This window comes from Pomacea canaliculata, linkage group LG10 (assembly GCF_003073045.1).
Source record: "Pomacea canaliculata isolate SZHN2017 linkage group LG10, ASM307304v1, whole genome shotgun sequence".
NCBI lineage: Eukaryota > Metazoa > Mollusca > Gastropoda > Architaenioglossa > Ampullariidae > Pomacea > Pomacea canaliculata.
In genome coordinates, this window is record NC_037599.1 from 13,398,015 (window position 1) to 13,423,583 (window position 25,569).

The 25,569-nt window shown below is 43.6% G+C and overlaps 3 protein-coding genes across 10 annotated transcripts in view; 1 reads left to right on the top strand and 2 right to left on the bottom strand.

Annotated features, from left to right (window-relative positions):
- Nucleotides 1–3,772, bottom strand: part of LOC112573738 — a 23,707-nt gene extending 19,935 nt beyond the window's left edge. The window contains exons 1-8 of the mRNA XM_025254324.1: nt 3,638–3,772; nt 2,852–3,057; nt 2,558–2,709; nt 2,314–2,461; nt 1,727–1,912; nt 909–1,114; nt 529–679; nt 180–355 (exon numbers count right to left, since the gene is read on the bottom strand). Of these exons, the coding sequence (XP_025110109.1) occupies nt 180–355; nt 529–679; nt 909–1,114; nt 1,727–1,912; nt 2,314–2,461; nt 2,558–2,709; nt 2,852–3,017 (1,185 nt within the window). The 5' untranslated portion in view covers nt 3,018–3,057; nt 3,638–3,772. The remainder of the gene's footprint in view (nt 1–179; nt 356–528; nt 680–908; nt 1,115–1,726; nt 1,913–2,313; nt 2,462–2,557; nt 2,710–2,851; nt 3,058–3,637) is intronic.
- On the top strand, nt 3,714–23,097 carry LOC112573518. Of its 8 annotated transcripts, none has more exons than XM_025253972.1 (14): nt 3,714–3,846; nt 11,572–11,775; nt 13,213–13,341; nt 13,773–14,005; nt 14,680–14,914; nt 15,100–15,874; nt 16,013–16,230; nt 16,594–16,849; nt 17,802–18,091; nt 18,284–18,410; nt 20,338–20,505; nt 20,700–20,980; nt 21,358–21,543; nt 21,955–23,097. In XM_025253972.1, the coding sequence occupies exons 2-14, from the start codon at nt 11,620–11,622 to the stop codon at nt 22,027–22,029; spliced, it is 3,129 nt and encodes a 1,042-aa protein (XP_025109757.1). In that variant the 5' UTR covers nt 3,714–3,846; nt 11,572–11,619; the 3' UTR covers nt 22,030–23,097. The 8 variants fall into 8 exon arrangements, with proteins under 8 accessions (XP_025109757.1, XP_025109754.1, XP_025109755.1 ...); XM_025253969.1 differs by lacking the exon at nt 3,714–3,846 and adding an exon at nt 4,777–4,928; XM_025253970.1 differs by lacking the exon at nt 3,714–3,846 and adding an exon at nt 4,970–5,124.
- The window catches only part of LOC112573526 (transmembrane protein 68-like), a 7,418-nt gene continuing 4,944 nt past the window's right edge, over nt 23,096–25,569 (bottom strand). Inside the window, exons 9-10 of the mRNA XM_025253990.1 lie at nt 25,129–25,192; nt 23,096–24,920 (exon numbers count right to left, since the gene is read on the bottom strand). Of these exons, the coding sequence (XP_025109775.1) occupies nt 24,816–24,920; nt 25,129–25,192 (169 nt within the window). The 3' untranslated portion in view covers nt 23,096–24,815. The remainder of the gene's footprint in view (nt 24,921–25,128; nt 25,193–25,569) is intronic.

Below are 25,569 nucleotides of genomic sequence, written 5' to 3' on the forward strand. Positions count from 1 at the left end.
TGATGGTGTGTCTACTTTATAACAGTGCTGAAGAAAAGTTCTAACCGCCGTTCTCTCTGACAGCCTGTAGCAGCATCTCCACACACACCCGTAAACAAAATAATATTAAGAATTAAAAAAAAACCTGGTGACGTTTAAGTTGTTTGTTGTTATAAAAATCCAGGTAAACAGTAAACAACCTCGCTGTAGGCATAGCGGATCTGTTCCGGGCTGGTGCGGCCAGGTCGGGTGACGTACAGCTGTACAGCTGCCCTGGTGACGTTGTCCAGAACGTGGAGGGGAAAGCTCCTCGAGAGGACGTTACGGATCGTCTGCTCTGCTTTGTCTGGTTCATACTTAGACAGGCCGGTGTACACTAACAGTGAGACAGAGACACCAGTGCACATTGACACATTGACTGTCGTGACATGAGGGATGACAATATTGTGACAACTGGTCTGTTTAATTAGGAATCAGAGATCGCTCAACAACACGACACACATTTCAGGTAACGCACCCTCTCTCTCCTTCTCTCTCTCACACACACACCTAAGGTAAAGTACAGGTATTCATCTGCATTCACTCCACGAATGGAGGTCACGTGACGGCCTTTCCCTTGTCGCAGCAGCTCATAAGGGTGGGCAGGCAGCACCCCGTATGCGTCTCCCATCACTGGCAGAAACGACTCTGTGATCTCCAGCTGCACAGACAGCTGCACCATCAATACACTAAATCACGACGAAATGTTTAATGGTTTAATATGTTAGCGTAAGTCATAATGCACTAAATCATAAATAGTGTACTTATTCGTGACGTCATGCGCTCAAAATGACTAAACCATTGCGTCCTGATCAGTGTGACGTAATACACTAAAGTATGACATAATGTCTAATTGATGACGTAGCGCAGTGTAGTGTGAAGTGACGTACATTGAGACTGGCGCTGGCGTTGATGAGGGTGACCGCAGGCTGACGCCGAAGACACGTGACCAGAGCAGCGGTGCTGACGTTGTTGCACCCGACCTTGGCGCCCAGGGCCCTGGCCATGGCGAGAGGTTGTGACGTGTTGGCTGGGTACCCTCCTGTCCACGCACCCACCGATCCCCCGCTCTCCATGATAGCTTTGTGGAACAGGCCTGCAGACAGTTCAGACAATAGTCACGTTGAGCCACTCAACACCGGAGTAAACAACTCCCGTGTCCCAGTAAATCAACCTAAAATAAAGTATCCTAATTAAACCATCAGGTAAATCAACCTAATAAGGTACCCTGATGAACAACCGTAATAAGGATCAACTTAATAAGGTATCCTAATAAACCATCCAAGTCATCCTAATAAATCATCTTAATAAACCATGCTAGTAAATCCTTATCATAAACCATCCCAGTAATCATTCTAGTAAATTATTCTTTCACATCTACGAGGAAAGGTAAACATCAAACTGGCGGGTGTGCGTGGGCACTCAAGGTAAGGCAATGAGTGGGACCGGGTGGCCGGGAACAAGGGCTACAACTCTGTAATAATAATGTTCTAGACGAACGAACGGTTTATAAGAGTTTTATACCTTGAGCTTTACTGAGCAGCCCGACATCTAGTTGTAGGTGAACGGCAGGCACGGTGATGTCACACACGAGTGAGCACAGAGAGAGACAAAGAGAGAAAATATAAGGGGAGACAAACGGGCAGACAGAACTTATTCGTAAAGATTATACCTCTGGGAAGACACTTTATCCCAAGTTATCCCTTACCTCTGGCTAGAGGTGACAGGCGAAGAAAGGAAACGGCGGCCGCTCCAGCACTCTGACCAAAAACTGTTACATCCTGTGGGTTGCCACGGAAACTAGCAATGTTTGTTTGGATCCATCGTAAGGCTGAGATCTGATCCAGAAGTCCGAAGTTACCCGGACAGTTGCTATCCAGCGTGGACATGAATCCTGTAGGAAATGAGAGTTTTCTGAAATCTCACGGGATACAAACAACCAGCCACAGGGTTACCTGTCACAAAACCTTATTTTCAAATTGCTGCAATATATATATTGGACATTACCAGTCTGAAACAAGACTTGTATCAGAGGTGGCAGGTCCTAGAAAACATCCTGACTTTTTTTTTTTAAATTAAAAGAACTGTTGCCGACATAATTATCTCCCTGTGCTCTTCTTTTCCGTCTGTTTACCCCTTCTTAATCAATTAGTTGACCTCTTGACCTTTCAATCAACGCCATACCCAACGAAACTGGATAACGATCTTTACCGTACACATCTAGATGATGATCATCGCCGTACCCAACACATCTACATGATTATCGAGGCACTCAACACATCTACGTCTCCATACCCAGCACATCCAGACGATAGTTGATGGTGACCACGATGACCCCCCTCTGTGCAAGCTCCGTGCCGTTGTAGTAGGCTCCCGACCCTTGCATGAACCCTCCTCCGTGGATCCACACCATCACGGACAGTGGACGGCGCGCGGTGGCTGCCTGGTGTTCACACGTGAAAGTGAATGTTAGTGAATGTTAGTACAGCGACACTGTATAGCTCCATGGTAAGATGGTCACGTGACAAACTAAAAATACCTTAGGAACGTAGACATTGAGGTTGAGGCAGTCCTCTGACACCGGAAGTGTGGGTGAGGTGAAGGGCTGATGACACACGGGACCGAACTGCGTCCCATCACGAACCCCTGGCCACGGTTGGGGTCGCTGGGGGCGCCTGAAGCGCGAGCGTCCTGGAATATAAAGACTGTGTATAAACAGATTGCATAATAATAAACACGTGGTTTATATATCGCATATTCACACTCGTAAGGAGCGTGCTCTTAGCGCTTGAGACAAGTACGAGACATGGAAAAATACAAAGGTATTTCTAACCTACTGGCGGGCGAGCATAGGGGATACCGAGGAAGACGTCCACATACTCCGAGGGTCCGGTGCTGACCCGACTGCCCCTGACCTCACCCAGCCTCGTTCTGACCACCACGTTCTCGGCCAGCGAGCCCCAGGCCACACCAGCGAACAGCAGCACCGACAACCACATTGGTGTGGAGCAAGAGGAGGGGAATCGGTCTTTTATGCAACTAAAGAGACAGAAAGAGAGAGTGCAGAATGTTTGAAGTGTTCGAACACATTTATTGGTGAAACTTTCCCACCTGCTGATTGAAGACAGAACAAGCACACCTGAGAGAAAAAGAGAAAAAGTGTGTGCATGTGTTCAATTTCAAAAGTGACAGATAAGGAAAACGAATGTATATAGGAGGGAAAAAACAGGACAGAACACACAAAGATAAATGTCTATCTAGATATGTGATATATCGAGGTCTGTGGTGTACTTACGGGTGCCCTGTGTAGCAAACAAATTATAGCTACAATGTTACTCTAGTATCTGCTAGCAGGTCAAAATAAAAAAAAATCTTAAAACAAGCGCGCTCACACACAAACAAACACTGGTGTCTGAAGCCAGGTGCTTTTGTCACACATTGTTCATAATATATTGATAGTACATTTGGGTGTTAACATAACAACTGACAGATTTATTGACAAACAACATTTCTGTCACCAGACAATGGGTCATATAAGTTGCCTACATAAACATAAATTGACTGTGAATGTTTCTTACTGGACAAAGAACGTCTACAGAAGTAAGAAATGTTTGCTCACCTTGTGGCAGGACAACTGTTTACTCACCGGGCTCAACTACTTACTGTCGGCACGACCCCCGTGTACACAGCAGTATCTTACTTACTGTGTATATCACAGTGACCAGGCCCCTCCTGTCGTCCAGTCACTGCAGGATGTGGGCTGTCGTCGCACGATGGAGACAGCAATGACATGAGCAACACTTACAGCCTCACATCCGGCACATCCGGGTGAGTAACCATCGTCCGTGTTGTGTTTTAATGCCACTGACATGTCTGTCGTTGTCAGGCCCGGGATGACATCAGTGAAGTGGCTTTTGCAAGCAGGAAGTTGCTCTGACACAAAGTTTGAGAGAATGAAGCCAGAAATACGAACCCAAGGATAGTGAGATCAGGTCTTGTATAATATACAGCATGTGTACAACAGTACAACAGTAGTTCACAGCACATCAACCTACGTCACACACCTGTTTACACCTGCTTTTTCTGCTGTACTGTCAGTGAAGTAGGTCTGGCTACACTTGATTACTTTGATGTCTTTATTTCGGCAGTAAATATATCTATAAAGCATTTATAAATCAATAAAAAAGATAAGTATAATGTCGGTGTACTTCTGGCATGGTAAGTTGCCTGGGTTACAGCTAGCTGTCAAGATGGATCCACTCACCCTACCCCTACCCTAAAAAAAAAACAGTTTCGAATCAGTTGTTTTAATTTGTCTCCATAAATCTGTCATGGGTGCTTAAAGTTCTTAAGCTGATACTGAAATTTATACCTGTGCCGCTGCCTCAGACTGTAAACATCATTCAGTCAAGGTGTATTTCAGTCTGGGAGCCAACTGTGATGTTTATTGCAGTTGTTGTGTAAACAGAGACAACTAACTGTTAGTGCATTTTCATGTACGGACGCCCGCGCACCTGAAGGTATACTTCTCGGACACGTCACCTGAAGGTGGGTTTACCTCGCGGACACGTCACCTGAAGGTGGGTTTACTTCTCGGACACGTCACGCGCATCTCTGGAACTCAGCTTCCGGTCTGACGGCGCCGCCAGCTATAAGCAGCTCTGTGTTGCTCTGTGTTGCTCCGCTGCCAGCGAGCATTGTAGGAGGGAAAGGTCACTGAGGGGGCAGGTGAGGTAGGTGGGTAGACGGGTAAAGGTGAGGCGGGTGCAGTGAAGAATCCGCGGCGCGGCAACGGTTTGTCTCAAGGTGAAAGCCGATGCTCTTGATCGCGTCACAACGAACTTTCCCCACAGACACCGCAACAACTGCTGCGTGCAGCACTCGGCGCACCTGTGCAACTGTTTACCGTTGTAAGTCGTGCTCTGGTAACAGGGATTTTTTTTTTCTTGTTGCTCTGCAAGGGGGATTAATCCAACAGGTCCTGGCCCCGAGTCAAAAGGAGGCCGTGTGCTCCGACAGTGGTTTGGCTGACAACAGTCATTATAACCGTACAAAAATGTCGACCATGCTTTACAGCTCGGTGTGTTGCTGTCTGGGGTGCCAGAGGTATGTACGTAATCTTTTTTTGATGGCTTCCCTCACTTGTAGTGCGCGGAGCCCGTTGGTCCTTTTATGGCGTAATTAGTGACCCGGATGTTTGATCTTTTACATTGTGATTTGTGTTATTAACTGGTTTTTTATCTGGGGTATATATGACTGCTGTTCTTAACGACTGTTGGGTATATCTCAAATATTATGCATTATTTATTTCTTTATTTATTATTTATTCTATTTTTGAGAGGGTGAGAGTTTGTCTTTTCATGCATGTTAACTAATTCTCACACATCACAGCAATACCGTCTCAACTCTCACACACACTGAGTTCCAAGAGAAAGAAAACACACGAAAGAGAGAGAGAGAGGGAAGGAAAGAAATAAGGAAGGCGGTCTGTGCCACACGATACCCGGTGTACGAAATGTTCTCAGCATATGGCAGTCGATGTATTTGTGAAACCAACTGCTACGAAGTATCCAGCGTGAATCTTCCATCACACGCCTTTTCTGTGTGAGTGCGTGCTTATGGCAGGTGAATGAGAACAGGAGAGACAGAGATCTTATGTGGGCGCACGCTCTCTCTCTCTCTCTCTCTCTCGTGTGTGTGTGCTCTCTCTCTCGGAAGAGTTTATATAATTATGTATGTGTGTGTTCTCTCTTGGGTAGGCGGGTTAGTCTCGAGAGAGTGTGTGTGCGTGTGTTCTTTCTTGGGTATGTTCTGTCTCTCTCTCGGGAATATATATGTGTGTGTGCTCTCTCTGTCTCTCTCGGATGTAAGTGTAGGGAGGAGGAGCAAAAAGGGAATACTGCTCCTTGCCATCACCCTGACCGATGTATTCTGCCCGAGGCATCACTTGCTGTATTTGTCTGTGACGTCCTCCATGTCGAAGTTTTTTCCTTCATTGATATTTCCTTCCATGATGTCACCTCTCTGCCCCTTGACAGTGTTCTAACCGTTAGTGCCAATAGGAAAGCTGACCGGAAAGCCTCGAGCACTGTAAGGAACTGCTTCTTTAGAACATGAAAGCTCCGTCGTTATGCCAAAACACATACCTACATCCAAACCCTCCCCTTAACTCTACCCCTACCCCTAACGCTACCCCTAAACCTAACCCATATACCAGTGTTTTCATGCATGCACGCTTCTCCAGTTAACATACACACAAGCTATCAATAACCAAAAAAGTAACAGTCTAAACAAGAATAATAAAAAAAAAATGAGAAAAACAATTGAGCCTACAACCACGTGTAGTATTCAAAGGCAGAACTCGTGAGAACAATAAAATGGCGGCACATGGGCAGGGAGAGTGTACACGGTGTGTTAACATCAACAACATTAGCAAGTGAATGTTGAAGCAGTCAAACATGTTAAAGCACCCTATTATTATTATTGTTGTTATTATTTGTGTAGAGTGTGTAGAGTGTGTAGAGTGTGTAGAGTGTGTAGAGTGTGTAGAGTGCATGCATATCTCGACTCCAGTGGCTTGGTGGCAGGCCAGCACACAACCTTGAGTCCTGACGGCAGGACCCTCCAACCCACCCCGAATGAGAAGTGCGCCATGATTAATCAATACTTGATCCACCCCAACAATCACACTTCGTGGTAAGCACCACGTCACTACATAGGGTGCAACGATTGCGCCAAGACAACAATACGCGCAGTAATGTCTAACGAACGATACGAGTTTCGCCTTTTACGTACTAAATATCTCTTTTAATGGAGGCAAGAGCTACTATGGGATCTTAACTTTAATAATATTTTACTGATAGGTAGGGTGTGTGTGCTGTTAGACTATGAATAACCTACTCGCTTTTTGTCAGTCACACGAGCACACACATTCACTCATTCTTACACATACATACATAGTCATTATACACACACACACACACACGCACGCACGCACGCACGCACACACACACACACACACACACACACACACACACACATTTATTCATGCACAGAAAGAAAAAAAGTGGGAAAACGAGACAAAAAAAAAAAAAAAACCAATACAGCGATACATACCGTGCTATTTATTCCACGTATACTTGCACCGCCAGTGTGTCCCGTCGTGTGGCCAGACTTGGCCTCTTTTAAAAGCGCAAACTGTAAACTAAACTAGTAAGTCAGAGCAGGCGTGTCCACCTGAAACAATGATGGTACTAACAGTCTTACCTGCCTGACGGCCAGTTGAAGTCTTACACAGGTGTCAGGAACGTCAGACCGACGGACACACGCACGTCACACTGACGGTAAGCACCGCTAGCTTGTCTGGACATGTGTGAGGCGGGTATCTGCTGTCTACCCTGTCTTTAGAGGTGCAGGGTGACACTGCCGGTACAGTTAACACAAGAATCAGATGACAATAGCCTTCGGTGAATGAATGTCTTGTGATTGTTGTCGGTGTTTCCTCATTCAAGATCTGGAATTTTCAGGTTTGTACTTTTCGTTGACAGTTGTTGTAAATAACGATTTTTTCCACGGATGAAAAACATATTTATTTTGGGAAAATATTATTTGTTTTGTCGTCATATCGTAAACAAGTTTATTAATCTCGTCATTTGTTTTGATTATGCCACAAGAGTAAATAGAAACATCAGAATGTTTAGAAAGAACAACCCAGGCGGTAGAAGTAATGTTAATGAAAGAAACATAACAAGCTTTTGATAAAGCACGACTTCCTGTATTCTTACAGGCAGCAATATGGGGGGAGGGGTGTATAGAGGCGGGGGATTGCACGAACTCGTGACGTCAGCGATCAGGTTACACGTGCACGTGCTGCATGTCATCTTTAAGTGTGCTCCGTCATGTCAACCTGTGCACGCTCTTTACAGACAGATCACCAATATATTTGCTTATCCCAGCGTGGAGCATATACTGATAATAGTGTTTAATAAAAACAGTGATAACAAGAAAAAAAATCCATAGAAAATTTCTGGTCGAATCCGTCACGTAGTGCGACGTGAACGTCGTGAGTCTCAGAAAGCGGCGCTAAGTAACCTGAAGGAACATCATCTTGGTCTTAATGACAAGACAGGGCTGAAAGCACAAACATCTTTGTACCATGATATTTTTGTTTGTTTAATTATCTCAGATTTATTTGAGCTGAGAGAGAAGAGAACACGGAAACAGAGAGAGAAAGAAAATGAAGAGAGATGTCTGCCACTAGTTTGTGTTTGTTTGTTTTCCCGATGTGTGAAATTCCTGTGCTCGGTCAGTTGTGACCCACTGCCCCTCACCTTGATCCGATAGCAACCATGACAACGTGTTTGCTGATAAGTTCTATTGTGTAGCCACAGTTCTGTAGCGCCCAAAACTCGGGTGGCCTCAAGTCAATACACTTCAGCACCCGGAGTGTGTGGGCCCAGACAAGTGGAGACTGTACTGTGTACATTATGTATGAACAGCCTTGCTGAGGTCACTACTCAGAGATGGGCTGAGAAACATGCAAACAGAGAAACAGACAGGAGTGAGTGAAAAATTAATAATATGATTAATACAACCCCTCTTTCCATCATCAATGCGGGATCAAAGCGTTTAAAAAAACAGTAATAATAATGATAGAACACAAGGTCGTTAATTAAGAAACAGAGCAAGTATGAATGATCGAAAAAAAATCCATAGTGTAAGAGGAAGAATAAACACTCCTCTCTCCGGGAGTGTGGCAGACATCGCCACAATCAGCTGAAAACTTCAAAGAGAAAATTGGGAAACTGTCGAGCGTCCGTACATCAGAAACAAAAAAGTTTTTGCAGGTAAAAAAGGAGACAAGTAATCAATCGAACGAAACCTAGCCTGGGACAAAAGCTGGCCGTGAAGAGGATGTAGAGGCCGTTAGTGGAAAATGTGTAAAACAATGAAAAACAAAGCTACATTGTACGACAAAAACCTCGAACAACTCGTCAACCTCGGGTCAGGGATGAGACAGAATGGAAAAAAAAGAACAAAGGTAGAGCACTAGCTGAAGCCAGTTAGACCACCAGACATCACTCTCACATAAATAATATGATACCACGTACCAAATAGTACTAAGGACAACAAGAAGCAGAGCAGACAACACGTGGAAGAAGAATTCCGAAGTTAGAGAGAAAGAAGAGATGTTGTTTGCTATTCTCTGGCTATTCCATGGCCGCCTGATGGCGCTGATGTCCTCTATACTCTAGCTGGTGTGGAAAACTATTGTCCCTGAGGTTAAAAAAAATATATTAGAGTGGCCTCTAAATCATGCGAGAAATAAATCACACTCAAACAATTAGCTGTTTATTTTTATTTTTATTTTTATTTTTATTTTTATTTGTGTTGTGTATACAACATGCAGCTTTGTGTGGCTGTTGTGGACCCAGACACAATCATGTCCCTCGTCCATTAAACCAGCATTCTGTGGATAGGAAACGGCTGTTTGATGTATTGTCTGTGTCTGAAATACCTGTTGGTGTGCTGTCAGTTCATGAAAGACCTGGCAGTCAGTTTGTCAGTGTCCGAGCCGTCTATGGAGGTCAAAGGTCAGTCTCTTGACAATCAGCGGTCACTTCTCTGGTTCTTGAGGTTGGCTGCGGTCGCTGCCATTACTCCAGTCCTGTCAGCCTTCTGTCTGCAAACACTTCCTGGTGTGTTGCTCGGCAAGATATCGCTGGCAGCTAATCAGCTAATCAGTTAATCATCTAATCACCACCCACACCACTACTCACTTCAGCAACGTTGTGCAACGTAGTGCACAGGTGCGTGAGTGTGTTGACAGCACCTGCCGTGTGGTTAGACAGGAAAACAATAGAGTTTGTGGGAGACTGGTCACCCCTGGACCCTGTTCATACCAGTGCTGGAGCGCACACCCGAGCAACGTGGCCCTACAACCTCTCGCACCGCACCACCCAGTCCAGTGACAGTGGGTATCAAGATGTAGTTTGTCTGTGACAAATGCTAATTTCTGTCACGTGATTTCCAATTCCCACATTTCTCCTGGTCTACACGGTGGTGAACATTTGATGGGCTTCGACGAGACTGAATGGAGCGGCTGTGCCCGAGGGTTGCAACAGGCCGTTGCCACATTCACACATTGCCTTGGTCTAACTGTTGCAATTCGGTTTAACCCTGTAGGTGGCGAAACACTTGTCAGTCCGGCTTAACCCTAAGCTTAACCCGTGATCGCTGAGTGACGTAAGCACAGCTTGGCAGTGAGGTGGCTATCAGTTCTGTCTTTGATGTACACGAGTCTACACAATGTCTACAATGCTGTGTGGCCTTATTCTACATACCTACACCGCGTTACACATCACAGTACACTCTGTCTGCCTGCCTGCCTGCCTGTCTGTTTGTCTGTCTGTCTGTCTGTCTGTCTGTCTGTCTGTCTGTCTGTCTGTCTGTCTGTCTGTCTGTCTGTCTGTCTGTCTGCCTGCCTGTCTGCCTGCCTGGCTGGCTGTGTGTCTGCCTGCCTGTGTGTCTGTCTGTCTGTCTGTCTGTCTGCGTGTCTGTCTGTGTGTCTGTCTGTGTGTTTAGTCTGTGTGAGTGTGTGTGTGAAATGTAATGTGTTGTTGCTCTCAGCTGTAATTGTGGGGATTTCCCGAGCTAATTAAAACGGAAACCCCGTAAAGGTTCTTTCCATTGGAAGCAGTTCACAGGGAAACGTCTCATTACATACATATTTTTATATTCTAGCGTTGCATTCTCTATATATATTCGTATAGCACCTCTTGTCTACCACAGCTTTGTATTACATCGTTTTGTTTCTCTTGCAACGATTTAAATCGGTTTATAATAGGAAGCTTGAGTGCGTGGTAGCTCGGCCTGAAATATTCAGGAACCTCACAATCACCTCACGCAAAGCAGTAAACGCCAAGACCACTACCCTCCCTCGGTGAGCTTGTGTATTGTCCCCCCAACACACACCTGAACTACCTGCAGACTTACAGACAATGCACTCTGTGCACTCCTCCACCGTCGTGACCGACCTTTGACACGGGGCAGTCAACTGTATGTTGATTGTATGCTAAAGCCACGTGATTCACCTGTACAGAGCGATACTTCAGGTGATACCAGTCCTCTCAAACTGATTAACTCTCTCAGACCCTCCCCAGCTCGTATTGTCACTGGTGCTGGTAGTGTGTGACCGATGGTGACACCGTCCACCTGATGGTATTGTTTGGTGGCTGATATTGTTTAGTAGTTCTAGCATCGTCTGCCAGTACAGACCTGTTCATTTTCTTTGTTCTGTCTTCTTTGAATGATCTAAAAATGACATTGTTTGTCCTGAGGCTTCGCAGCAAACCTGTTTGTTCAAGAGTAATTATTAATCAGGTAAATGATCTGTAGCAGTTACTGTCACACGAAAAGGTCAATGAATGTGCGGCAGCTGGAAAAAATAATAGCAGTTCGCCTTTTGACATCGGGGATGTGAACCATTGAATGATGTTTCCCTGAGGGACTTTGCACATTTCACAGACACGAATGGTTTATCTCGGATTCCAGGGATTTCTGATGGTGTGAGAGCGAGAGGAGAAAGCGTGAGCTGCAATCATGGGCAGTGGGGCTTCTAAAGAAGTTGCCTCACAGCCAGGACCTGTCTCTGCTGGAGGTACGAGGGATGTCCACCCTGGGAAGTCAACACCTTCGTACCCTGATACCTCCAGGGCTGCATCCGCCGCCCTCCACCGGGGAGTCAATGGTCAGACGGTGAGTCCTGCTCACTACTTTTCTACCTCTTCGTCTTCTTTACTCGTCTCCGACAGCAAGAGTGTGTGTGTGTGTGTGAGAGAGAGAGAGAGACAAACTGTGCATTCACGTGCGAAAGTGAATGATTTCAAATTATTATTAATGGTTAGTAGTATTAATAATATTTAAAATTATTATTGTTTCGTATTATTATCACTGGTTAGTATTATTAACTAATGATTAATGTTATTGTTATTAATGGTTAGTATTGTTATTATTAATGGTTAGTATTGTTATTATTAACGGTTAGTATTACTATTTTAATGATCAGTATTATTCCTCCTACGAATAATTTATACTTTCTTGTTTTTCTTTGCGTTGTGAAGCGAGAGTAAGTCGTTGCTAGGGCAAAGTGGGGAAATCATTTTGTTTTCTTACTTACAATGGAATGTCGAGACCCCGTGGACAGAACTTTATGTTTGTTTACCCAAAGACCTGCTTTATAACTACGACTACGAGGGTAAAACATGGTCTAGACATGGAAAACAAGACACTTTCCCATCAGTTCCCCATTTTGCCCCAGGACAACGACTTATCTCGCTTCCTAACTACGGTCTGAATGATAGATCATCTCCCCTCATGGTGTTACCTTGCTGATAAAGGATAGACCGACACCCTGACACGACTACAATGCCACACAAAACCCTTTTTTTCAATAATGATTCAACAAGCACGAAGGGAGGCACGACAGAGGCACTGTGGCGAGACCGATTTGTTGCTATAATGTTACATGTTGTGGCGTGCAGTCAGGTATTTACAAAGACAGTGCTGCCACCTGTGGGTGTTTGTCACCACCACATGGCAACTGATCAGTGGCCACAATGCGGAGGCCCCGGCGATCAAGAAATAAAAGAGTAGACTCAGGACAGCCCCAGACGACACCGCGCGGGGTGGCAATCCACCCTGGTAGTGAAGAAGGCAAAGCACTCGGTGCTACGAAACCTCAGAGGCAAGGAGGTCTCAGTCAGTGTATGAGGGCCGGGTATCTACACTCGTGGCAAGAAACTTTCTGGATCGCTCTGAGACTGGATCGTCCACCCGTGTGGCACACAGAAGCGGAATGTAAGGACGATCCATAAAAAGATCCCTGGTGTTGAACAGTGTGACCCCAAGAAGAAAGTGCAGACGATCAAAAGAAAAGTTAGTGTTGTGAGACACATTGTTGTCCACCCCCTTGTTCTCTCCATCAACTTCGAGGTCGTGAAGTCGTTTGTCCGGGTGAGAGCACTACCTGAGTTGTTTCAGGCTGTTGATGGTAAAAGTACTTTTTCTTCTTGTGTGCTGCTGTGTGAAGACTAGGTCGTGCACTAACTGCCCTGTCTTTGTCAGAAAGAATGATTGGAATTGAACGCAAGACAAAAAGAAAATGTTAAATATTCTCGTTGTTTGGAAAAACAGATGAACGGCGGGACACCACCTCAATACAGCAACCGACAGGCACCCCCTCCCCCGTCACCACCCCGGTGGAGGAAGGAGGACATTTTCCGAGATGAGTCCTTTGTACATGTGGACCAACACGTGCTAAAGGTTAATATATATATCGTTTATTCGTACGTGAAATAACTAATGAAAATCGACAAAAATAAGAAAAATTGGTTTTAGGAGATTAATAATGTGTACAGATACTTTGTGATGATCATGTCCACTTGATGTGTCTTTACTCTTGCTCTTTAAGACCCTTGTCTCTGAAGCTGTATGTCTGGTTATGCATGTGTACGTCGGCACGTGTATGTTGGGAATATCGCTGCTGGATATCCTTGTATTCCTTATATTCCTTTATCTTCCTATAAAATGAGAGGCATCCTTGTAGATATACTTCGAAAGGCTCCGGGGATTATCACTGTTTCCCTGGGGTCTCACACGTATCGCTGTGTTCCTGGGGTCTCACACGTATCGCTGTGTTCCTGGGGTCTCACACGTATCGCTGGGGTCTCACGCGTATCGCTGTGTTCCGTCAGACCCCTACGAAGCTTCTGTTGGGGACGTTCCGGGAGCTGGTGGTGTACTTGACCTCCAACCCGGACTGGGATGACCTGGAGAAGGTGCGGGCCATCTTCCGGTGGGTGACCTCAGTTGACGTCTTCAGCTTGGAGGAGAATGGCGAGGCGCCCAAGCAGTCCCCCATGGACTACTTCTTCAAGATCCGCAACAACTTGGGCAACCACGCGCATCTCTTCAGCGGCCTGTGTCAGTGAGTACAGTTTGCGTCAGTGTCAGTGAGTACAGCCTGTGTCGGTGTCAGTGAGTACAGCTTGTGTCAGTGAGTACAGCCTGTGTCAGTGTCAGTGAGTACAGCCTGTGTCAGTTTGTGTCAGTGCTGTGTGTGTACCCTCGGTGTCACTGGGCCTGGTGTTTGCGTGAGAGAGACTACGTCATGGGTCACTTGATGTGTTGAGTGTTTACTGTAAGTCGATGTGAGTACGGCTCAACTAGTTATTACTGTTGCCATAGTAACCACGCTAGCGTGGCTATAATTGCTTTTCAATACTTCCAGACCATTTGGTCAGCGTGACAAGTTCCGTTTGGTGTTGTTTTCTTGAATCAACCACGGTTCTGATCAATGTGGCTGACAGAGTATTTTTAGAGTTGCTTGTTGCGAATTTCAACTCTCTGACCGAGTGTTGTAGTGGTTGTTACGGTGAAGTCTCTTCCACACATCAGTCTTTTCTAAATTTGTGACTGTTAAAATACTGGAGACTCTTGACCTATTCATCTAAGTATGAACAAAAATATAAAAGATAACTTCACAGGGTTGCGGGGTGAAACGCAACACACATTAGATGATGAGCTTTCTCTTCTAAATTGTTTTCTGTAGGAAGAACTATGCGATGATATTGACTCACGGTTTTGTTTAACGAAAAAAAGGATGGCAGGGATTCACTGTGAGATCATAAGCGGCATGAACAAAAGCGCCGCCTACGAGATCGGCCAGAAGACAGACCGCAAGGCCATGGGCGCCCAGTGGAACGCCGTGTACGTCCAGAACTCCTGGCAGTTCATCGACGCCTTCTGGGCCTCGGCCTGTCTCGTGGGCAAGAGGACCGGCGAGTGGACGCTGGTCGACTCCGACAGCACCGTCGACGAAGAGGAGGAGGGAGAGGTCTGAACTCCGTTTTCTTATAACATCCAACTTACGACATCCCAGTTTGAGTTTTTAATATATATCTTAGTGATCTACTCTTGCAATGGACGACATTGGTAATATTTTTTTGTGGAGTTTGAGTTTTAAAATTAGTATTTTTGTTTTAATGTTTACACCCTTCTTTCTCACTCTTTCTCTCACAGGTGACAGAAGGCACTACCCAACACAGAGTCAACGAATTCTACTTCCTGCCAAGCCCGGAGGAGCTGATCTGGACTCACTACCCGGACAAGCGCGAGTGGCAGCTGCTGCACAGTCCGGTGACGCTGCAGCAGTTCCAGGACCACTTCTACGTGCGGGAACGCTTCCACCTCCTCCACATGTCCCTGACACCACACTCCAAGCTACCGTGCGTGCTAAAGACCAAAGATGGCGAGGTGGACATAGAGTTCTTCCTTCCCCCGGAAAACAGTAGCAAGCTGCGCTTCAAATACATGCTGTATCGCTCGCGCATGCGCTCTGACACCTCGCAGGAAGTCGTCCTGGACAGGTTCGTGCTCTTCGAGCATCGCGAGGACCTGCTGCGCTTCTCGCTTCGCTTTCCGGTCAAAGGTACATTCAAGATGGACATCTACGGGCTGGACGTCAGCGACTCGGATATCTTCGATCTGTGCTGCACCTACGTCATCGAGTGCCCGCACGCCAAGGCCAACTGCATGCCCTTGCCCGACTGTCCACCCCTCGGGTGGGGTCCTGTCAATAAGACGAAGGAGGCTGGGCTAACGCCTGTCACTCACAAGCAGGCGCAGGTGGTGAGCAAGGACGGGTATGTGGAGATCCGACTGGACAAGGAGCGCGCGCTGGCCCTGCATCAGCAGCTGAAACACTCGGTGCTAGACGATGCCACGCTCAGCAAGTACTGCCTCACGCGCCAGGAGGATGGCGAGGTCATCATCAGTCTGCGTCTGCCTCAGAAAGGTACACCCGTACGCCATTTTATTTGGTTGTCCGACGAGAAAGGGCTGCTAGTCTCACACTTTCAGTTCTTCGTGTTGAATGTCTCGTGTTCAGAGCTCCTAATGTGATCTCAATAACATTTTACCGAACTGTCTGCAGGTGAGTACGCTTTGAAGATGTTCGCTCAGGAGCCAGGTGCAGTGGGCGACGCTGAGAATGTCTTGAACTACCTGATCCAGTGCCAGGGACTGACTGAAGGCAGCAGACCTTTCCCCAACACCACGCACGGCACACTCGGCAAGGGCCCTGACGCCGACAGGTTTAAAGTCACGCCCCTGTCACACCCTGGGGGAACGCTGGACACTAAGGATGGCAAGGTGTGTTAGGGTGTGATGGGATGGGGAGGTCACATGGCAACTGTCTTATCCTAACGACACCAAGTGTAGTGAACATGTTCGTGCCAACACCCGGATTCCTAGAGACAACAGAAACGAAGGGAAAATGCATGCACACGGCAATTTCGTATTAAAATATCCATCTGCCCAAATTTCCATCAGTCCATCCCTTTCTGTGTCACATTTCTTATATCAGTTCCTTCCATCTATCATACATTTATTGATGCTCGAGTGAGGTCAATTGAAGCTTTTCTTCTTTTCTACATATTTTGTTGTCAACCTTTTTTCCATAAGGATCCTCTATTAACGTCCCTCAACACCTTGCCCTTATCGCCTCTGTCTCAGGTGTCGGTGAGTTTTGCCGCCAGCCCCAACACCGAGCTGATTTGCGAGGTGCACACTGTGGACGGCAAGGCATCCCGCCAGGTGAAGGCCACCAGGAGTCAGGACAACGGACAGTGGGTCTTCGACCTGGACCTGCCCACCAGCGGCGAGTACTCGTTGAACATCTTCGCCAAGGAGAAGGGCAACGACGCTGAAATCTTCAGTGTGCACAGCTACCTCGTCCAGTCAGACGGCCGCCCAGACAGCGTGCAGACAGGTGAGACAAGCGGATGTCGGTCTGGCAGACATATTATGGGAGTGTTTACAGGATGTCTGACACTCTTCGGTCAAAAGATCACAGCTGCAAGAATAAATAATAATTCGCGTATAATTAGTAGAGAGGAGTGTAATTTTATATGATGTGTTCTTGGCAAGGATGTTAATATTTATGTGATGGCAGAGTATCGCCAAAACAAATTACTAAATGAGTGATCTAAATATGAGAAAACCGCTTTTATAATCGGGTAGACGGGTACAAACAGGCTGCAATGCTTTAGTTCTAATAACGATTGGCAGTTTCATTACTTGTCCAGGATGAAGGAATCAGAACATGGCGTCTCTCTCTCTCATACACTCTCTCTCACTCACAGAGGTGGTTACTAGACTAGGTTTCTCGCCTTCCACGGTCAATCACTCACCCCAGCTTAACATTTCTTTCTTTACCTGTTTAATTATTCACCGTAAAATCTATTACTCATCATGCTCTCAGGATTTTTTGTTCGGTCAGGTTTTTTTGTGCATTTGTCCAGATCGATTTCCTCTCTGGTAAGGTCGATTGTTGTGTTGATTTTCCACATGACTGGAATTGTGCACAGAAGTTAAAGGAGATGCGAACAGATAATGGACACGTGCAATAACCAGCAATAACGATAATAATGATGAGCAACTAAAAAGCTATACATTAAGAATAGATTATCTGAATCTTATAAATTGCTACTCATTTTCATAAAATATTTTAAAATATGTCTAATCATTTATGAAAAATGATTTTTAAGACATTCAATTTTTTATTGCATGAAATACCTTTATCACCTTATCATATTTAAGTTCTATTAAATAATTCAGTAACTGTAAAGTTAAAACATTTTATTTACATACTTCATTCACGAGGACTGGTCAGACGAGTTTATATATTATGAGGTCTCCTTCTATCTTGACTGTCTCAAAAGACCCAGCAGATGGAGGAGATGAGTCGGACGACATCAACGAAGTGCAGGTGGAGACAGTGGAGACGAGTGACAAGGAAATCTTCATCCCCCTGCCACCCGGGTGCGAGCACGCCATGGTGGAGTTTCATCGACGGAACGGACAGAACGCGCCGTGCAACGACCAGGTGGAGGTGATCACGGTGGACGACGTGACGATGTTCAAAGTCCGGATGGAGGACTACGGCGAGTACATGCTGAATGTCTACACGGAGCAGTCCCCGGGCAGGGTGCGCAATGCCGCCAAGTACCAGGTAGGTCAACATTGTTCATCTTAATGGTTATGATTCGCTTGTAATTGTTCGTTTCCCTCCTTTTATTTATTTCTGAATTTATTATTGTACGGATGGACATTGCGTTTCTTTACGAAGCCAATTCTTGGTGTATTGAAAGTTTTAGTCTTCTCTGTAATAGATACATCCCTTTTTTTACACCTTCACGTGTAGGTTAACCGACGGCGTCCAGGTGAGCTGTACAGCAACAACATCAACACCATCATGGACAACTTGGAGATAAACGACAACAACATCGACATGTCGACCCCCACACCTGACACCTCAGGCGGCGATGACGGTAACAGACTCGTTCTAGAAAGAATGGAATGTGAAAATGTGAGAGCAAGGACAGGAAGAGTGGAAGGAGAACGAAAAGAAAGTACAGAAAAGATGGAGAGAGAAGAAGGAAGAAAGAATGAATTGCTAACTAAAAATGTATTCTTTCAGACAGACCCAGCTGGCACACATAAAGGTTAAATAAAAAGTGCAGACACGTTCACTTACAGATGTGTAAGACACCTGACCCGCCAAGCACACACACGGACGTCAACAAAACATAAAGACGGACAAGCAAGCAGACAGACGCGCAGGCACACTTTTCTGCACTCATTTCTCGTGTCTTCTGAATAGCTTTGTTTCTTCTGTGCTTCTTTCCGTGCTTCTGTCTGTGCTTGCCAAGATGATGGAGACAGTGAGCGATACTCAGCAGACAGTGAGCAATACTCAGCAGACAGTGAGCAATACTCAACAGACAGTGAGCAATGCAATGAGTCTTGCTCCACCGACACTGGTCTGTGCATGGCAGACGTTGAAACAGTCACGTCGAGCGAAAACGAGACTCCTTTGGAACCCAAAGAAAATTGTGCGTCTGACAACGAGGCTGGACCTCAGGTTGAAAGCGTTGCTATAGCAATGCCCAAAGTAAAACAGAAGCGTGCCCCTGTTTTTGCTAACGGACGCACGTACAAAGGTATACTCCTCGAACTTTTGTGTGGATCACTCCAAGCAGCACCCGGCACGATTTTTGTAGTGGAATCTTCCTTCTTTGTGTGAGAATAGAAAGAAGCATGCTCCATTAAAGAAATATTTAGTAGGCTGGAAGCTTGACAGCAAAATAAATAAATATTAGTTTCTACAAACTTCAGTCAGTTGCATGGAACCCGTCTGTCAGACTATAGGGCACAGCGTTCCTTTGTCAGTCTGTACTAGACAGTGTTTTTGTTTTGTTTTGTTTTGTTTTGTTTTGTTTTGTTTTGTTTTGTCAACCATTAGCATGCTGTTTGTTTATCGGTGTGTACCATGCTGTGTGTTTCGTTCCGGCAACCACTGACTGTAGATCACCTTTGTCTGCCATTTTTTGACAGATATTGTCAAATGACTTAGCAAAAATTAGTCTCACCTTCTCTCCTGCAAGACTTGTCAGGGTGCCTGTAAGGGTAAAGTCGAGGACAGCCAACTCTAACAGAATGTGATACCCTGATTCCCGGGGTCTTACATTATTCAGTAGTTTTGAAATGTATGTGCCCATATGTTGTGCATCAGGACCTAGAAAGAGACCTTGCAGACCCTGTAGATGTGCAAAATAGAATGACAAGCAATGCATGCCTTTCACTGACCTTTCACGCTGATTTCACAATGGCTTTTTTAGTTGCAAGTAATTGAAACAATTGTTGGATCCTGAAAAAAGAATTGGTTTTATTTTCCCTGGTTAACGTGGTGATTCATACTGCATATTGCCAAAATTTGAAATACAGGACTTAATTGTAATTTCGAAATAATATCGTTAATATCGCAAAATAAATGTTGTTTAAAACAAGGCTTTAAAAGACTGGGGCTTGGGTGAGCAAAAGCACCTAAACACTGACAAAAAAAGCCGGCTTCCAGTTGAGTGCCTTCTCGGAACTTCTCATCCCACAACCACCGAAAGGTCAACATTTTTTTTCGCCCATCAGTACATCCACATTGACTTTTTTATAAACTAAATCTCATTTCCTATTTTTGACAAACGCTCAGCGCGACTTGGGTTTGAACAGAGAATGGAAACCACGCCGGCCATTCACTGACCTAAACATAAAACAAGCTGCGAAATTTCCTGTCGCCATTGTGTCCCCCTATCACGTGACCACACTTGGCTGCTCGTGTCCGTGGCTCTCTGTTCCTTGCCCTCCTCACGCATGCTCCATGCTAAGTACAGACACGCGTACACATGTGGTTTGTGGTTGCAGAACAGCGTCGCGTGCTGGCGCGCAGGCAGGTGCAGCAGGCCATGGACCTCAAGGACCAGAAGCAGCTGGAGGCAGCTATCGCTCGCTACAAGGACACAGGTGTCAACGACTCGGATCCAGTTTTGGTCAAGGCTGGCAAAATGCTGCAGGTGCTAAAAGCCAAGGCTGGTGAGCTTCTTCGTGATGAATATCAAGAAATATAATTTATACAGTTCTATCACAGAATAACATCTGTTTACATGCTAATACTTCTAATTTTGTTGCGACCCTATGATCCTCGAGGAGCAACAAGAAATAAACTAACTTCTAATTTAGCTAGCTTTAAGGTGTTTTGATTAAATGTTTTATCTTTGCATCACCAGAGCTGATGGATGCAACACAGAAGCGAGACTTCGGTGCCTTAGAAAAAGCCTTGAAAAATGCCAGGGCCGTGAACTTTGATCATCACCTGGACCTGCAGATCGCCGTGGCGTCCAGACTCCATGAACACCTGGCTCGACTAGAGAAGCTGAGACATTCGGTGCTGGACATGGACCAGAAGACGGTCGCTGAGCTCAAAACCTACGGGTCCCCACCAGAGGGCGTGCATCAGTCCATGATGGCTACGTTCTTGCTGCTCGGATCGCCTCTGAAAGATGTCAAGGTGTGACAAGCTATCATCTCACACCTTAAACATGGAAAAAAAACCACAGCAAACGCCAAAACGTTCTATGCATCTGTCTCTGGTCTACATTTTTTCAATAAATGTTGATAAAAATGATTGGTTGATAGGTAAATAGATGGAAACGCTCCTCATTTACATGATAAGTGGGCTGGATATTGATTGGAGCAAACGACAGGATGAACAGAACCACTACAATGATCCATTTCGAGCTGTTGGACAATAACACAAAACTTATTTATTCGATTAGAACGTGCGATATCCGAAAACTTTCATTTCATAAAGGTATAAATAAAGTGTCTTGCATCGCATGCATATCTGCTTTTGACATCAAAAGTATTAATATGATCATCCGACAGGTGTGGAGGACCTGCCAAGCTCTGATGTCAAAAACGGGGAAGGAGTCCATGATGCGCAAAATTTCTAAGTTCGATCCTCGAGTGGTGCCTCTGAGCTCGGCGGCTGCTTCCAGGAAGATCTTGGCGCCCTTCTCTAAAGAACAAATCCGAGATGCCAGTGCTGGTGCTGCCACCTTCTTCATCTGGGTGAGTTCTGTGAATTCAGCTGGGTACAGCTTTTCTTCCATCAGGCGTGGTATCATAAATAGAGAGTTAATAAAGTTATGTTGTTTTTAAGAACTCCCTAAGGGGCCCCTTTTCTTTCTCTGGCTCCAGTGTCTGGAAGATAGAACGCTTTGAACAATGACAACCTTGGAAACTTTCATGGCTGGCCTTAACACCCAAATCGTTTACCAGCTGCTGATGCTCTCCCCCTTTTCTTGCCATCTTTAGCTCCCTCTTCTCTACACCCCTTACTCCACCATCCTTTCGTTTTTTTGTCGTTCACCGAGTTTGTCTGCTTGCTTCTCATGATGCTCTTTTGACAGTCAGCTTCACGCGCTTGAACAAGAGGCTAAATACACTAAATGTTTTTTATTATGTTGCTATTTTCTACAGGCTCAAGGAATGATTGAAGAAGTTGAAAGCTATGGGGGAGCTGAGCAGGCGGATCAGATGAGACTTCAAAAGTGATAGAAGAAACTGTCTCAATTGGATCCATGCTTTTGTCAACATCTTTTGTTATGGCTGTGAATAATTCTGCTTCATGGGACTGGATAATGGCATGTGAGCAATGTGAAGACAAATGACCTTTAACAAATGACAGTTTAGATACTGTCTAAAGATTGTCTTAAAGAAAATTCATATTCTGAACTTACTCAATTACCTTTGACTAATGTATTAAATACATTTTGTTCTATTGTTCTACTGTTTGCACCTTATGTATACCTAAGTCTGGAGCAAGATTACAATTTAAAATTAAAAATTAAGTGCATATCTCCAAATCCCTATGCTTTATATCGTTTTATTTAAACAATCAAAGAAATACATTGATGATTGTCATTTAATATATTTCTCAACTGTACGGCACATTTGATTTTCATTTAACATATTTCATTAAGCTTTTAATGCAGTTTTGTAGAAATCAGTTTTGTGTTATTTCATGAAAAACATAGATCAATGTTTTCTTGCTTAAATCATGTCAGAAATGGCTGCATAGTTTCTTAATCATGGAAAGCCCTATCATGCAAAAGTTATTTAAGTCTTTCTCATAAGTCCTGCCTCAGAAATGTGCATTGTATGTTTTAATAGACGACTTTACATCTCTCTTATGAATACAAAAGTCTACAAACGTTTTATGCAAGATTCATGTGTTTAACTTCAGGCAAGACATCACAGTGTTAGTAATCTTATGTTGTGTACATTAAAATGTATATAAAATTTCATAAGAGAAAATTCAGCATATGCCTTACTTACTCATTATACAATGTCTGAAGTTTAAACATATTTAAGAGTATTTATAACAATACGAAATAACTGCCAATGATAATGTTTTAGATTAAAGGACCATATTTTTGTCTCAATCTCTATTCACAGTGTGATAACGTGACAAATGCATGATACTAAATATTTACCATTGGATTTGTTAGATTTATACCATCTGTATATAAACAATTTGTAATTTTCGGTCATTCCAAACTGTAAGAAAAATGTGTCCACACGTCCCTTTGTGGTTTTTGAAATGAACAAAACTGAATACTTTGAATTTTATTTTTATTTCTTTGGGAGGAGGACGTTCTTCTCATACATGACACAATGTACATCATATTCACAAAGATCACACAAAAAGACTCAATTCTTCTACTCTCAGGCAAAAAAACTTATTTACAACTAATTCACATTTATTTTTATATATATAATTGTATATTATCTCATTCATGAGACTGCCTTTTGCCTCAAGAGCCAATCTAGCTTTGGTTTGTCTTTTGTCATTTTTTATCAGAACTGAATAAATTAATGTAAAAGCCAAAAACACAGCAACCAAACTGCAAATAAAATTTCAACATCACAGCATAATAAATAACCATTTATAGTGCTAAGTTCAATTGTTGTAGACTAGCTTTTAAAGCTGTGACTCCAGTTGGTGACAATAAAAAAAATGAACAATAGCAACAACTATGTAGCAAGCATTTCCAATATTATGAACCTCAAAAGAATTTCTTCAAGTACTAATGTAAAGGTGTTGAAATGGCCGATATGAAATGAAATAATCTTATTTTGCAAAAAAAATTTTTATAAAAGAAGAAAATATTCTAAAGTCTTCAGCAAGGATTGACTTATTACTCAGCATTTTAAAAATCAACATCACTGACTTCAGATATAACGGTTATAATGGTTTGTATTTTTAATATAATAAATTCCAAGTAAAACTGTATTCTCACTGATAAAAATTTTTTCATTAAATTTTGGAAATATTCTTGGTAGTTATTAGCTGTACGCATGTTTCCTCAACAGATTTCAATCATCAGAACAAGACCAAAAACATGAAAAAAGCATAAACCATCTAACACAGCTGTAACAGGAATTTCCACAGAAAAAAATGGGGTAAGCTGTCGAATAGTCTAACAGATAATAAGTAAGTGTGAATAATGTGTTGCTCTATGTTGGGAGAAAGAGACCAATAAGAATAGTCAGATTTTTAAAGTGCAATTTCTCCATGAGGACATGAGCTAAATGCATTGCACAGAAAAGAAACCAAAGCAACAAGTCAACCATGCTGAAACATAAGCATCAGTAAATATATAACACCAAGATTGGAGAACTGAGCAGTGGGAAGAGCTCGACTACTGATCAATGTATACAATGGCACTTTGAAAAAACTTTGTTCATATTTTTATTCAGACATAAAATCCAGATGTCTTAATATTTTTATAACAGTGCTTGTACAGAAAAGGGAGACAAAGAATGGGACAGAAAAAAAAGGAAAGAGAAAAGCAGCAGTCAAATCTAAAATGGTTGATGTCCATCAACATGCATAAAAAACAATTTTTGCTAATAAAGCAGACTACATCTCTGTTAGGACAGAATAATAATAAAACACTTTTCCTATCTTTGTCAAATAATGCCTGTTATAATCTAGAGATAACAGATTTTATATCACTGTAAAGCAGAACAACATCAAAAGATGACTGCTGCATAGAAAGGCAGGATTCTCAATCTAATAGTGCAATGCTTTCCACCAAACTGATATCCACAAACTTCTCTGAGAGATTAACAGGAGTAAATAAACTCTTTGACCGGAATCAAATGAAGCATAGTTTAATGACTTTGCTCCTCTTTGAACAGCCACATTGTCGTGACTGCAAGAGTATAAATGCATGCAGACATATGCACACGTGCTCACACACACACAGACAAAATGTTCTCAGTGGGGACATAAATATCAGATACTACTTTCAGCTCTCAGATGACCTATGTGCTTATCTAGTCTTTAATTTCCAGGGTATCCTTTGCAAAATAGCTCGTGGAATGTTGCCTGGTAAGCGCTGATGGCGCTGTATCATGTCCTCTATGCGACTTTTAACCTGAAAATAAAACCAGCTTATGTAGAAAGAAACAGGAAACAATCATGTCCTGTGTCTTCTATGATTCTTAAAAACTGTTCACCTTCTAGTGTACATATGACAGTCAAAATCAGCAAATTAGCAAATCATAAAACAGTAATAAACAGTAAATAGTTTAAGATGAACATAGACAAATTGTCTAATGTATGCTATTTACATGACCACATACCAATTCCGAGAATTCTTCTGGGGTAGCTCCCTCAGGTGGATAGATTGGCTCCCCAAAATGAGTTCTGAAATAAAAGACAGGTAGGGGTTTTCCCCCTTTCAAATATTTCATATCTATGTAAAATCCATCTTTTCCTTTGGCTTCCAGAACCTTAGTATCAAATATCAAATGTGTCAGCCTTTACAAAATTTAGATTTGATTTCACAGAAAGAACAAGTTGCTTCATTCTTTTTCATATAAAATGTTTTTATGCAAGTAGTTTATGTTAAGTTTATGTGAATGCTCTCATAATATGTCATCAAATGTTACCTGCTTCTTTCGCCACCTTGCTTTGACAGCTAGATCTTGTTCCTTTTCGGGTTGTGGTCAGTATATTTGTTAGCAGATGTTTCAGTCTAAATATGTGTTTATTTTTTAATCTATTTTTATGTTAATATGTTT